Raw genomic sequence first — 13,801 nt, forward strand, 5'->3', positions numbered from 1 at the left:
ACAAACGAAATCCCAGGTCAATATATCGATGAGGATACATCGACCAACTGAGCTGAGGTGACCGAGATCTCGTTCTTTCAATTAGCATAGTAACCCACAGAAATCCAAACATCATTTCTATGTTCTACATAGAAATGTGGAAAACATTTCACCAGTCAGTGAAAGAAAATTTGAAAATATACTTTTTGATCTTGCCAACCAATAAAGCTGATACATATTTAAATATTGATGAACAAATCGACAAACAAACAATCCAGTGGTAACACTTCTCGAAATTACAAACAAAACTAAGACGCAATAAACAAATAACGTTTCTATCTCTTGCTGCATAGAAAGTTCTCCAAATATTCATTTTGTTCCCCGTTTCATGTAATTGTAAAATATAAAATTAGTTCATTTGCAGTGTCGAAGTAATCAATCCAATTCTTAGCCTAAAAACAGCTCTAGATGGACAGGAGTTCAACGCCATACCCTGGCTGAGTGAATAGCATAGTATGTTTCTCCTATAATATGTATTTTTGAAGATCTACAAAGGCACGACAACAATGCATAAGCAATCTGACTACAAAAAAAAAAAAAAAAAACCTCAAAGAAGAGATCTAACATGCCAGTGAGTTAAGAGCAATTAATAAAAGTTATTGTACTCTCAAATCATTTTCGAAACTTTAGTTCCACATTCATGAGTGAAGAACTGAAACAACATTTGCATAAATGAGTTTAAGCCTTTGCAATATAACAGTGAAAGAGGGACGGACGGATGGCTCCAACATCCAGGATTCATTCATTAGACGTGAGATTTCCATCGGACACCCTTCCGGTGGCTCCATTCTGTATCCCTTTTCGATATGCCGCACAACATCTTGTATTGGCTGGAATAGTTCGTAGCAGTTGGCTACTGAGTCATGCTTCACACTTGATGAATAATTTATAGTTTGTTCAACTTCTTTCTTAATCTCTCTCCTACTTTTTATTTAGTTAATAAAATATATGAAAGAACAGGTCATCCAGTTTCTATTTCGTTATACCTTTAAAAAAAAAAAAAGAGTTGATGAAGTAATGACAATACGAACTTCATAAGTGATCTGCGCACTCACATTTATAATGTGCGACTGATTTCTGTAGTGCTGATAAATGGCTTTTAATTATCAATATTTTTTAATTATTTGAAAAATATATTTATTAATGAATATGTTAAGCCTTCATTTTGAAAAATAAGAAAAACTGTGGAAATTTGCATATGGTTTTCAGTTTATAATCTTCAAGTGGTTTTCAGGCAAGTGGTTTTCAGTTTATAATCTTCAAGCAGTAACTGAGGATCTGTTTAACTGATCAATTCGCTTTCTTTCTTTTTTTTTTTTCTTTTTTTGAAATGCAACTTATAACTTACAATGCGAGGATAGGGTACTCTTCCAAATGAAAATATCTCCCATAGCAGCACACCAAATGACCATACATCACTTTTCGTTGAAAACTTCTAAAATTAATCTTCTTGACCCAATTCTTACTAACAGGTATTAACTGTTAACTATTATGATCTGGATTATGCGTTTTACTTTTTCATCCCAGTAACCCAAGCTCTATTAGACAATTAAAGCATGAAGAAACAAAAAAAGATTTTTGTTGATCTGGACATTCATACAACACTGTTGTTTCAACAATTTCCAACAATTTTTGATAAACCACTTTAAAGGATTCAGCAAAAGTGTTGCTAAATTGTTTAGGATTGATATAACAATTACGATATTTCATTAAGAAAGAAATAAAATACTAACACTATATCGTAAAGCTTCCGGAGCAGTCCATTTGATTGGAAACTTGCTAAGTGCACTTTCTGCATACTGACACTCATTAGCATCTTTCGCGAGTCCGAAGTCACTTATCTTTGCCATAAGCTCATCATCTAGCAACACATTTCTCGCAGCCAAGTCACGATGTACCACATTTTTTATTTCCAGAAATTTCATACCTTCACAAATATCAATCGCAAACTGAGTCAACTGCATTTTCTCAACCTGATGGCGCCCACGTGAACGCAAGAAATCTACCTATAAGTTGCATTAGTTGCATAAAGATTTAATGAACAGCATAGAGAATTTCCTCTAGAATTAAACTGGGCAGAGAGATAAACAAGAATGGAAGTATATGTAGAAGTAACTTGCAAGATTTCCATTAGCCATGTATTCGGTCATCATGAACATTTCTCTCGCATCATCAATAACAACACCTAGCAAAGCCACTAAATTCACATGTTTCAGGCCACTGAAAAATCAACAAAATTGCAATGGAACGTTACATTTCCTCTATAGCAGTAAGTATCAGAAAGATTCCCTTGTAAAACACTTACATCATAAATTTTGCTTCGTCCAATAATGACTGCACCATTTCACTACGCTTCAGAACCTTCACTGCTACTCTCTGACCGTCGTAGTCTCCCAAAAGCACATCTAAATAGTTTAAAAATCTAAATAAACAAAAGCATGCAATTAGAATGCAAAGATATAAAAGCACAAAAACGATGGTGCTGTTACATACTTCCTAATCCTTTACCATTTAGTGAGAAACTCCTTTCCTAGCAGGGAGCATTTCACACATTTTGAAGGCACAAAATTTCACAAAAATAGTCTGCTGAACAAACCCCCAAATTCTCCATGACCGATAATGTCTCCAAGACGTATTTCACTTCGACTAATAATTAATGAAGCTTCACGGAAGAATCGTATTCGCTCTTCTAAAGATTCATTGTCTCTAGTAATTCGATAATCATCACTGATTACCGGCGTTATAAGGCGATGACATAGACCATCTGCGTCTCGTTTGTAATGCTGGAAGTGTCAAATTATCAAAGAACGAAGTTGAAAAAAAAAGTCCCTGACAAAGGTGACTTTTTGGAACACATCAGACTACTACCATTTTTCAGAAACAAGTTATCCGATGGCTTACCGCTATCAACTGGGTTAAATTATCAAAAGTTTCCTCGTGGTCACACGTCAGAATGCCGTTTAATTGATATATCCTGCAAATTCCCATGTCATTTCTTACAATTTTCTGTAGTAAAGAAAAATCATTCTTCAATAGCTCTTCATGTACCCATCACTTGAGTGTATCCACTCGTACCACTTCAATGCGTTTAAATCTTCAACTTGATCTATAAAAAGATACCTATAATGTTCCACCTTGCCATTGAAGGCCATACACAGTGTATAGTCACCTGGAAAGTTGGTAGAATCGCGCACAAGAAATGTTCCATCGGCTTGCCCGGATAATATTCTAGAAAAAGATGTAACAGATGAAGAGAAGTGAAGAGAAGATAAAATATATTTCAAAAAACAGGTCAGAAGCCGTAGATCAAATAAGTCTCATTCTAAAATTTCTTTCTAAACAAATCAATTAAGAAGATACTCAACAATTTGTTAAAAACATTGCTAATCTCTCTAGGAAAGAGCTAACTTTTCAGTATGTTCACGCGTGATATTCCCATGATACCAGAGCTTCGGGTGCTGCTCGTTGTTGGCCACATATCGCCTGTCTACACTAGTCTGCTTTCCATTCGTATTTCCCCCGTTCTGAAGAACATATCACAATTAGCTATCAGTGTGTTAATTGATAACTTAAAAATAACTATTAAAGCTACGGTTATACCATGTATAATTATATATTGTATCTTTTCTCAATAATTACGTCGTCTCGACATTTTCTATACATTTGTATCTTTACATGTTTAGACAACATGTTATATACTAGTCACTGTATTGCTAATGTCAGAACAGTTTTTTCTTTTTAATACACCCTTCTCACTCAACAACTACTTAAAAATTTCCAGCTCTTCAACGACACACTTTTCACTGAGTGCAAGCATTATAAGACATAGTCTGAAAAATGAAGACATGAAATAACACAAGAGGAAAGCGTAAATAAACAACCGACAAAGACAACTTACAAGAATGGAAGCTGCTAGCCGTACATTGTCGTCTTTTCGATAGACGTTATCATTCATCAGTCGGTAGAAGTAACACCAAAAATTGAAAACAATAACCTTTCTTTCAGTTCCCTTTCTGTCCTCCTGCAAAGATAGTCTATCATAATTGAAATACAAATAATGGCAAACAGATGTCGGCGATTACATTTCTGGCGAATAGTTGCGAAAGTATCAAGTGCGGAATAACGACATAAAGGTTAAAACGACAACGACAAGGAACTCCACATTTCCATCCTCGAATGGTGGGAGGGGTGACCTTAGCAAAACGATAGTGATACTCCCATCAACATCCATCATCAAAATGCAGGAAAAGGAAAAGAGCTTCAGCAGAGTGACAGCATCTGAGAGGGAGACAGAGAATGCACCCATCCCTGCGATCCACGGGTTGGGTGAGGAGTGTACACTGATTTGGAGTAACTTGAAATGCATCCTCCTGCTCTCTCACAAATGAGTTTGTTGAAGGTGGAGAAGGAGGTGAAAAGCAGACCAAAAAAAAAAGGATAAACATAATAATTGGTAATTCTAGTAGAAAGCATGCCTGCATGAGCTAAAATAGCTGTCATGTAATAATATCAGAAAGTTATCTTTACATCTATCGCTTAAAACAGTAAACATAATAAAAAAGAAAAGATGTAAATAGTGATCAGAAGTACGGGACAACAATCCGAGATTAATTTCAGAATTAAGCATGAATAGCAAATCGAGTTAAGGAAAAGGTAAAAGTACTTGAGGATGGAAGCCGAAAAGTCTGCATTCTCTGCAATTGGGACTATGTTACGGTACTATTAACACATAGAAGTAATCACATCTAATAGCTATCATGCTAGGTGATTACTTAGAAGAGAAGAGATAGCTTCTCTCTCTACATATGACAGAAATAAATTATTTGGGAAATTTACATACTTTGGGTAATTGGAAGGATTATACAAAATGAAATGACTGTGTGGTCTACCCGAGACAAACTATCCAATCAGAATTTCTTACTTAAAAGAAGTGATGATGTGATAAAAGTTACCATTATCACCTTCGCAACAGGTGCACTCTCCCTAGTTTTCTTCACAAATGAAATAGGAAGATTCAATAAAACAGGATCCTAGCGAAACTTGGTCTGGTTTCATCTCTCCATATTGCACTTTTTTATTCTGTTGAAATTTATCTGGGATTCTTTGAGTTTTTGATAGGTGGTGGTAACAAGCAAGACCATTTTCAGGAAATGGACAAGTTGAGATGTAGCATATGTTTAACGGACGTACGTGATACGTGAGCAAATTGTTATACTTCCAGATTACATATAATAACGCAAATTATTGCTTTTAGGAAAGTGATGGTAATATACAAGTTGAAGAGTTGAACAGCAATTTAGTATATTGTTGCAGTGTCATAACAACGCGCAGATGTACGATGATATAATGATGGATAATGTCGTTCGCAATTGGGCTGTCACACTATTTGGGTACACACCCAATTGAGATGTAAACTGACCTTTGAACTTATAGTTTCTAAATAAAAATTTTTTCACATCGCTAGATATTCGAACACATGGCTTCTTGTCCACATGTTCAAATTTTTGATATCATCGTCACAACACCCGTAATCATGCCAATTGGTTTGAAATGGATTCAAATATCAGAAATATTTCCGGATCTATAAGTAGTGGTAATTTGTCCTCGTAAAGTGAAATGCTATATTCGAAACAAAATATTCTTTGTTATTTGTCCATATTGATTACGCATGAGACTATTATTTCTAACTCTTTGTTGGTTCTTTTTCCAAATGCTTTTAAAGTTCACATAGTGGTAGAATGACCATTTTGATATGTTTTGTCATCGCAACAAACTATTCCTTCCATTTGGACACTTCATGGAACTCTAGAACTTCTACTTATCCAACAATATTAAACATATCAAATCATTCATTTCCAACGTCAATCGATTGTAAAGCTCAACATTCTATGGATGACTTCAAATACGTCCAAGGTAATGGCAACTATCGTGAAAGACGAAATATTTAAATTATTATATCCAAAACTAACAAATTCCTCTTATCTAATTCCTTTTCCTCACACAACAAAAACCCTTTGTTAGCAAACCCTTTGTTAGCAAAACCCTTTATTAGCAGTCTGTTTCATATCATTTAAATGTCCTCCTCTGCCGAATATCTGGTCAGTTCAGTTCTGTATATAAACTAATCTTGTTAACAATCTTCTTTGTTCATCCATGAGAAATCCTCCCATCTAATCTCCATTCGTTAAATCAGTCTTATATATAACCCAACCAATCCTTCCATAACCATCATTTGCTTTATGTTTTGGGTGGTATTGGGATGCGTCTAATACTTTATAATTTTGTGTTATTTCACCATTTTTATATTGTTGCATTTATATAGTTTACGCGTTTGTTAAACGGTGTAGCATCCGTACGATATGTATAAAGCGCTATTATTTGCTTCATGTTAAATAAAGGTTTAATTACCCAAGTTTGAGGTTTCACGACAGCAACATTATTGAAAATATCTGACATTGTCCGCACTGATTTTATCACTGAATTGTTTTCACATTTACTTTAGTAAAATTTATTTGAAATTTACCCATATCTTATTTACAATGGTTGTATGGAAATCATCGCAACAATTCACAGTACAAAAAAGTGGTTGTATGCCTTGCTCAAAGGGAACACAGGTCAGCTGTGACACAATGAATGAAGCGGTTGCACTGGAAAGAGAAAAATTGGTAAAGCAGAGCTGTGATAAGTGATTTTATCTATTGGTTACAAGATCACTTTTCCTACTATTATCAACGAGTATTTGAAAAAAAAAGAGAACTGTCCATTATCAGTTTAGTATACACAGAAAGGTCAACAGCAGAGCATACAATTTTCAACGACATGACAGGAATTAGCATCTTAGCAACAGATAATGAATAAATTTTAGTCAATTCAAAAGGCGATAATCAGTGCTTAACTCTTGTAACAGAACTAACAACAGTTAGACTTTTATATTCTAATTTAATAGCTATTCTACAATTTATGGTTGTGCATTATTTGGCATCAATATGCTTTCTTCATTACACAGATATTCGCAAGAGCTTTTCGGCTTCATATAAATACATCCGAACTTCAACAAAATGAACTGAGATGAGGTCAATAAGAAATTTGTGATCCAATTAAGCTCGTCGAGTTGCAATGATGTAGCACATTAAATATATTAAAAATTTCTGTGCTATAAATTTCTGTGATAAACATACATCGATAGATTCCAATTTATATATATGTTGATATATTTAAACTTCATTCTTGTTACTCAAAATCCTCCGAGATTTCTGAAATTAAAACTTTGTAATACTTCGAAATGCATCCACGCAGCTGTTGCGAACCATTAGCAGTAATTCATTTATGTGCTGATCGACGATTATTGACTTGCTAAAGTAAGATTAATGTTTGGACAAAAATTGAGAGATAAGTTGATAAAGAGTGAATTTGTTATTACTGCTGCTATTGCTAGCATTAACATTGGTGGGAAGCAAATCAACTGTATCAGGTGGAAAAAATGGTTCTATCTATTCAACTTCTCTGGTTTCTTCTTTTTTACATTTTTGGTTGGTTAAAATTTTCAATTTTTTCTTCTTTGTCACAAAAATTAATTTTGCTGATCTAAACCTATCAAACAATCGAAATAAACAGAATCGCTAAATTCATTACGATATTACGATAGCATTTTAGTATTATCAAATTAATTATAAAAGAAGATCGAATTCTGCTTGCTTAATACATATGATGGATGATGAGTAATGCCCAAAATTTATCTTCATAATGTTGTTTAGAGTTTTTTTACGAATTGTAATTTCTAGCTTTATTGCCAAATAAGAAACCAATGTATCACAATGTCAAGGAAACAATAAGTCTTTAGGATGAGCATTTATTAAAACTTTTGTCACTAAGAAGATAATTCGAATAATGAATCTTCGGCAAGATATCTGGAAAACGTTAGACTATTGAAGTTAATGAGAAAAATAGTTTGTAATAAAGGAAACAAGGAAATGTCTCACTATATACTTTCCGCATTGAACTATTAAATCTGAAAATCTAAATTCAAAAACAATGAGCTGACATTCCGGTTTTTCTCTCCTTATTTCATTATGCTAATTATTTTACTTTGAATGAGGCTTAAAATCAAATAAATTGTTGAAGGAAGAGTGGTCAATATGTGAAAATTTCGAATAAAATTAATCTGAGATGATTGCAGGTGTAAGTGATGAAGCACTGTTCGGTATAAGTTGTGAGGAACATCGGGACGAGTTATCCGAGTGGTCCCAGTGCATTATACCGCACGGTGATTTGGCTGATGCAATCACTCTCTTTTTGAAAAGTGTTAAAAATTTTGGATGTAAAGTTAGTTCATTTAGAGATAATAATAAAACTGCCCGAATATTCACTTATATTTTTTAAATTGTTGCATTGTTTATTTCAATTCACCTACTGATTAATTTAAATAATTGATCTTACCCAGTTTTTTTATCACTTTCATAATGCGTCATGCGAAAAACTCGATTGGTTGAATATTTCGAGAGGAAAAAAAGTTAGAAGAAAAATTTGTAGCTTCCACCCAAAAAAGTTATCAAATTTGGTCTCAACTTTTTACGCAACAATTCGAACAGCTACTTGGAGCATCCACTCTATAAACGTATCACTACCCAGAATTGTGGCAAATGTAGCCGACGAATTAGATGTTGCAAGTTGGCTTTTTGTCATACATTTTCATAAGAAGTAGGACTCAGACTATGTTAACAATCATCAAAATAACTGTTTGTGGATTATTCGTTTTTTTTTAAAGTAATTTCTTAAAATTACTTTCTTTCCAGGAGATCAAAATCATTTCTAGCTCAAGCTTATGAATCAGAAGCCTGCTCTGGATCTGATGTTGCTTGTGTGTTCGATCCACTTTCAGCTGGCGATTTACGAGATCTCAAGGTTCTTTTACTTATCTTTCCCTATCCACATCAGCATATTTCCCTATCCTGTCACTTTATTATGATGCTAGAAATTGGTTATACTTTTGTAAATATTTCTTAGGAAATTAATTTGCACTCTTAGTTTTCTGAAAAAAAAGGTATTTTAAATAAGACTTAAACTCAAGTTCAGTAAACAGTAACAGGTAAGCACTATGTAAAATTTTTCATGCATGAGACTAAAATTGGTTGGCAAGGCATATGTTATATTGATTTAGGAGAGATATCCGAATGTAGTACCATCACAGGATGGATGTGATGTATCAGACTATGTGACTGCTGAACTATTAACACTAAGCAAAGGGCCGACATATCAATATGTGGAACCACTGCTATGTCAGATATTAGGAACCAGAATACCTGCTGTAAACTGTGTGCTACACGGTGATAAATGTCATTGCTGTTGTTTCTCATATACACCTCAATCAGATGGATATTGTCATTTGAGTAGTAATGCATCGTCCTTATGTCCTTCCCACTTAAACACAATGTGACATTAAGCATTAACCTTGTCTCACTAAATATCTTAGTTATTATCTTCGTACAACAATAGCGGAAGTTTTCATCTTATGGAAAAAAGTCGTCCACGCTATACTACGTTATTGATGACGGTAATATACGTAACACTCATCTGGGTAGCAATAAAAATACCAATAATTAAACAAAGACAACAGCAAAAAATTATGTTTCTAATGGAATAGCAATGTCTTATAGCTGATAATACTTTGAAGAGAATACTCACTTTTCAATCACAATTTATAACCAGTTTTCAATGATCAGGCAGAGTTATCAGAATCCCTCTTCAAATAACCTCTCTTTCTTTCCCCAAACGCTGTGTTACCTTGATTATTGTTCTCGAATAAATTTATAACTATGGAATTGTGTGGTATGGACAAATGCAATACTGGAAATTTCCAATTTAATCCAGTTTTTCTTCAGTTAAGTAAATAAAACAAGGCAACATTCAACAGTAGTAATTTAAAATATACAATGGGCATGAGAATGTACAAAATCGATGAGCCTGAACTGCAAAAGTGCAGGACCCGCAATAAAATTTAAAATAACTAATATCTTTGAATCATTCTAACATAATACAACTAAAGCTGCCGGCATTTCTGATCAAACATACAACAAAAAAGAAGTTTCATGAAAATTTCTGCAAATTAGTTAGCAACGATAGAGATTTGAAACCACGAGGTACATCTATGTTCGCAACTAGAAATTGAAAGAAAGAGCACAGTAGTTAAAAACTTAATAATAAAAGTGGCTGAAAACGTACTCATTACAAGACCTGAACTACACGCTAGAAAACTTTCCGGAAAAGAAATTTGTAATCGCTGAGATTATCTTCAGATTATTTTTAATTACTTTAACCGCTAAAATCGGCGGAATAAAACAAAACGAAGATTCTGCTTGCTTCTCAGAAGCAGATCTAAAAAATAACCTGAAAAGGAAGTAATCTGAAGATTGACTACGCGTGGTTTGCAAATCAATTCTTCAACATAAGGAAATGCAATACTGAAAATAGAAGACAAATGAAGGCGAACGATAGAAAATTTGGTGTTAAATGGCCGAACGAATAATGATAAATGCTAGAGAATTCCAAAGACTTAACCATTATGCCTAAGTATCACACTGGTAGATAACTACTAGCAATAAGATTGCAAGTGTGAACGTTACCATACCGAATTAATTCCCTGTTCGATTACGCCTCCATCAGCTACTCTATTGCCGTTGGCTGTGCTCACCGGATGATTCACATTAAATCTAGGTGAAGCGAAAACAACATGGATTCCAGGATATTTCGTACGCTGAAATATTCATTGTATTTCATATACAAGATCAGAGAATTTGTTCATATAAAAGCTGAGGAAACTGGTTCACTTATTAGGCCTTTATTATTACACTACCCATAAAGTAATGCAAAAATGCGTATCATTTTAGTATAACAAATAAATTGATGATCGGATCAAGAACTTACACTGCTTTCGGCAACTTTCAATGCAGTTAAATGTATTTCTTTACAAGAAAGATAATAACGACATTGGCATACAGCTTTTAACATGAATCCTTGAAATAATATTATAATAAGCAACGTAATGATAGAAAATAAGTAAACAACGTTTGATTCGGCCTTGAAAGAATAATCAAGTGATGGAGACTGTATATGCAGTATGTGAATACTGAAAAATATTATTACAAAGAATCTTACTGGAACTAATAGTTTTCAATCCAGAATTGCAATCGAAAAAAGCGAAAGTTCCATAAACAACAATAATGAGTTCAGATAATAAAGATATAAAAGCAAGGGATGGTTAAAACAACTTACTTTAGGTTAAGCTGCTGAAAATTCAATCTTGGATATTCTTAACCAGGTAATCAAGGCTAATTTTCAACAGCCTAGACCAGAATAAGCTATTCTAACTTCCGTGCCTTGATCTCATAAAACTTCCATGTGTGATTGTTTTTAACACAGCGGTCTGTTTTGTTTTGAGTTTTATAGCTCGATTTGTTTTGAAAAATAGACTTACAAAATAAATATCGTTTCAGTATCGATCGCAACAATATATGATACAATAAATGGTAAAAGATAATAAGAAGCTTGCTTCTTAATGCCAGCAATTACTTGGTAATGAACAAGTAATCCAATCCCAAGATATAAGAAAAAAAAAGCTGAAGAAAATATCAAATATATGAAAACAAAATTTTTTACAACTAGAAAAATCAAGCAATACATAGCGTCTGAAACATAAACTACACAATTCCTAGTGATGGAATTGTATTCCCAGTGCAGCATTTTGAGCATCCGACGAAATTCTTATGTGTTTACTGAAAAAAAGAAATAAATAAAATACCTAATGCCATGATATCGATTCCTGTTTTGTGACTGTACCAATCAAATTCGAAGAATACAGATATGAAAATGAGAATAACAGACGCCATACCAAATCCAGCGACAGCCTGAAACATATATTGAACTATGATGTCTTGTTATCCATAGAGAAACTAACACGTGCATATTCAAATTATATCATTTTGATGAAACGTGAAATGCTCACCACAGCAGCTTTTTGAGCATGACAAAGCTTAAAGAATATAAATTTCGGGTCATTATCGTCGAACTGTGCGACACAAATGGTTGATGGTCGTGGACGGTCGTCCAAAACGTCACCTGGTGTTATAATTAATAGAAAGTTGAACTATTTATTTAATGAATTATTCAACAAATCAAGAAAAAAGCACGAATTTTTTTCTTTTGAGCACGAAAAGTTCGTTATCCTCGCAGAGATTTTAATGATTGTGGAAATTTGACCAGAATTCAATTGAGTGATATAATAATTAAACAAAAACATGAATCATATATGTCAGCAAAAAAAAGTCAAAAAAATGATTACCAGGTACGCCAAATCGAGAATAAGTAACTGAGCATTCATTTCTTTTCCCGATGAACCATTTCCAAAGTCTATTCATTCTTTTACCCCGTGAATACGTTTATCATATGAAAATTGTTTCTGAAAACTAATCATTGTATATATTTTGAAAACACGAATGGAAAACCATGTAACACGAAAATGAAACTAACTCAGATCATTTAGATTAAGGTTAATATTATTGAAGGACTGATTTTATTATTGATTAAATTAATCCAACATTTTTACCACAATGTCACATTCATGTTATTAAATATACATTAATATAATATAGTATGAAGCACGCATCTAATCACGCGTGAAATAACTTTTGGATTACTTTGTCCTATCATGATAATAATAATGAAAGAGATACAAAGATATGACATCAAGGTACACAAAACACTGAAAACTTGGTGATACTACAGTCTCAGTATACTGCTACAAAGCTTGTTTTAATTGAAACTTTCTCATTAATTTTTCCTATAAAATACATAATACAAAATGGTGATGAAAGAGAGGAGTCAATTCCAATTCCGATTTTAATTCCTGTATAGCAGTATTAAATTTGGCACTCAACAAAGTGTTGTTATTCAATCGCACTATCTTGTTATCCATCCATACATACATGTTACACTTCATTCAATTCTCTCTTCTCTTTCCTTCCTTCGTATCTTCTCGCGTCCTTACGTACTCTTTGCTCTTTCTCTGTTTGTACAATGTCTACCTCCATCACATCACATGATATTTCATCATCTCTTTTAATCAATACACTCATACATACCGCTTGAGTGTCGGCTGATTTGTTGTTGGCGTTGAGCAGTTGTCATGAGTGTTGCGAAGTACCGTGTCACTCTTCGTAAGTTGACAGAGAAACACTTACGTCGTGCTGGTTGACGTAGTTCACTTGTGTTGTTATAAGTTATATTCCTTGATAACTGTGATCATGGTTCATAAGCGTTTATGCATCATTTACGGTTAGTTTGACGTAAATGTGAAGTTGGAATGCGTCTTTTTTTGTATATTTCTCTATTCTATATTATATATTTTCTCTTATTTACTTTCTTCGTTGTTCAAACTTCTAGTGCATTTATTCCTTTTCTTCAATTCTTGAGGTCATAGAGTTCATTTTGTCATTACAGCGATTGGGGTCATTGTCGGTCGTTATGTAAAATGGAAAGCCCACGTGATTACTGTGGGTCACATGAGGTTTTTATGCTAGGCACTGCTAAATACGACTTCTTTCTTCGATGACTGTTATGTTATGGTCAAACCTATTCTATTATAGTTTCATTATTTCCCGCTCTTCCCAATACAATTACTTTAGAAGCTAGCTGATGATATTATTTGATATTTTTACATAAGCGCTAATGGTAAATGTTAATGTCTTAACAGGACGATGGTAATAAGGTC

At 33.6% G+C, this 13,801-nt stretch overlaps 3 protein-coding genes across 3 annotated transcripts; 1 reads left to right on the plus strand and 2 right to left on the minus strand.

Moving 5' to 3' along the window:
• Positions 1-365: 365 nt before the first annotated feature.
• Bma-csk-1 (C-terminal src kinase protein 1, putative) lies at positions 366-3,994 on the minus strand (the record flags this gene model as incomplete). Its single annotated transcript, XM_043080183.1, has 11 exons — positions 366-431; positions 756-869; positions 1,388-1,474; positions 1,773-2,045; positions 2,112-2,259; positions 2,345-2,444; positions 2,636-2,822; positions 2,941-3,013; positions 3,160-3,267; positions 3,448-3,563; positions 3,938-3,994. The coding sequence occupies 11 exons, from the start codon at positions 3,992-3,994 to the stop codon at positions 366-368; spliced, it is 1,329 nt and encodes a 442-aa protein (XP_042936117.1).
• Positions 3,995-7,519: 3,525 nt separating this feature from the next.
• Bm12815 (Uncharacterized protein) lies at positions 7,520-9,472 on the plus strand (the record flags this gene model as incomplete). Its single annotated transcript, XM_001895641.2, has 5 exons — positions 7,520-7,568; positions 8,216-8,361; positions 8,569-8,705; positions 8,832-8,940; positions 9,197-9,472. The coding sequence occupies 5 exons, from the start codon at positions 7,520-7,522 to the stop codon at positions 9,470-9,472; spliced, it is 717 nt and encodes a 238-aa protein (XP_001895676.2).
• A 1,182-nt stretch (positions 9,473-10,654) lies between these two features.
• Positions 10,655-12,449, minus strand: Bm6056 (Uncharacterized protein; the record flags this gene model as incomplete). The annotated part of the gene is made up of 6 exons (XM_043080184.1): positions 10,655-10,789; positions 10,960-11,161; positions 11,510-11,651; positions 11,834-11,939; positions 12,038-12,150; positions 12,374-12,449. 6 exons carry the CDS (start codon positions 12,447-12,449, stop codon positions 10,655-10,657), a joined length of 774 nt encoding a protein of 257 aa, XP_042936118.1.
• Positions 12,450-13,801: the final 1,352 nt, after the last annotated feature.

Source organism: Brugia malayi, assembly GCF_000002995.4.
Source record: "Brugia malayi strain FR3 genome assembly, contig: Bm_v4_Chr3_scaffold_001, whole genome shotgun sequence".
Taxonomy (NCBI): Eukaryota; Metazoa; Nematoda; class Chromadorea; order Rhabditida; family Onchocercidae; genus Brugia; species Brugia malayi.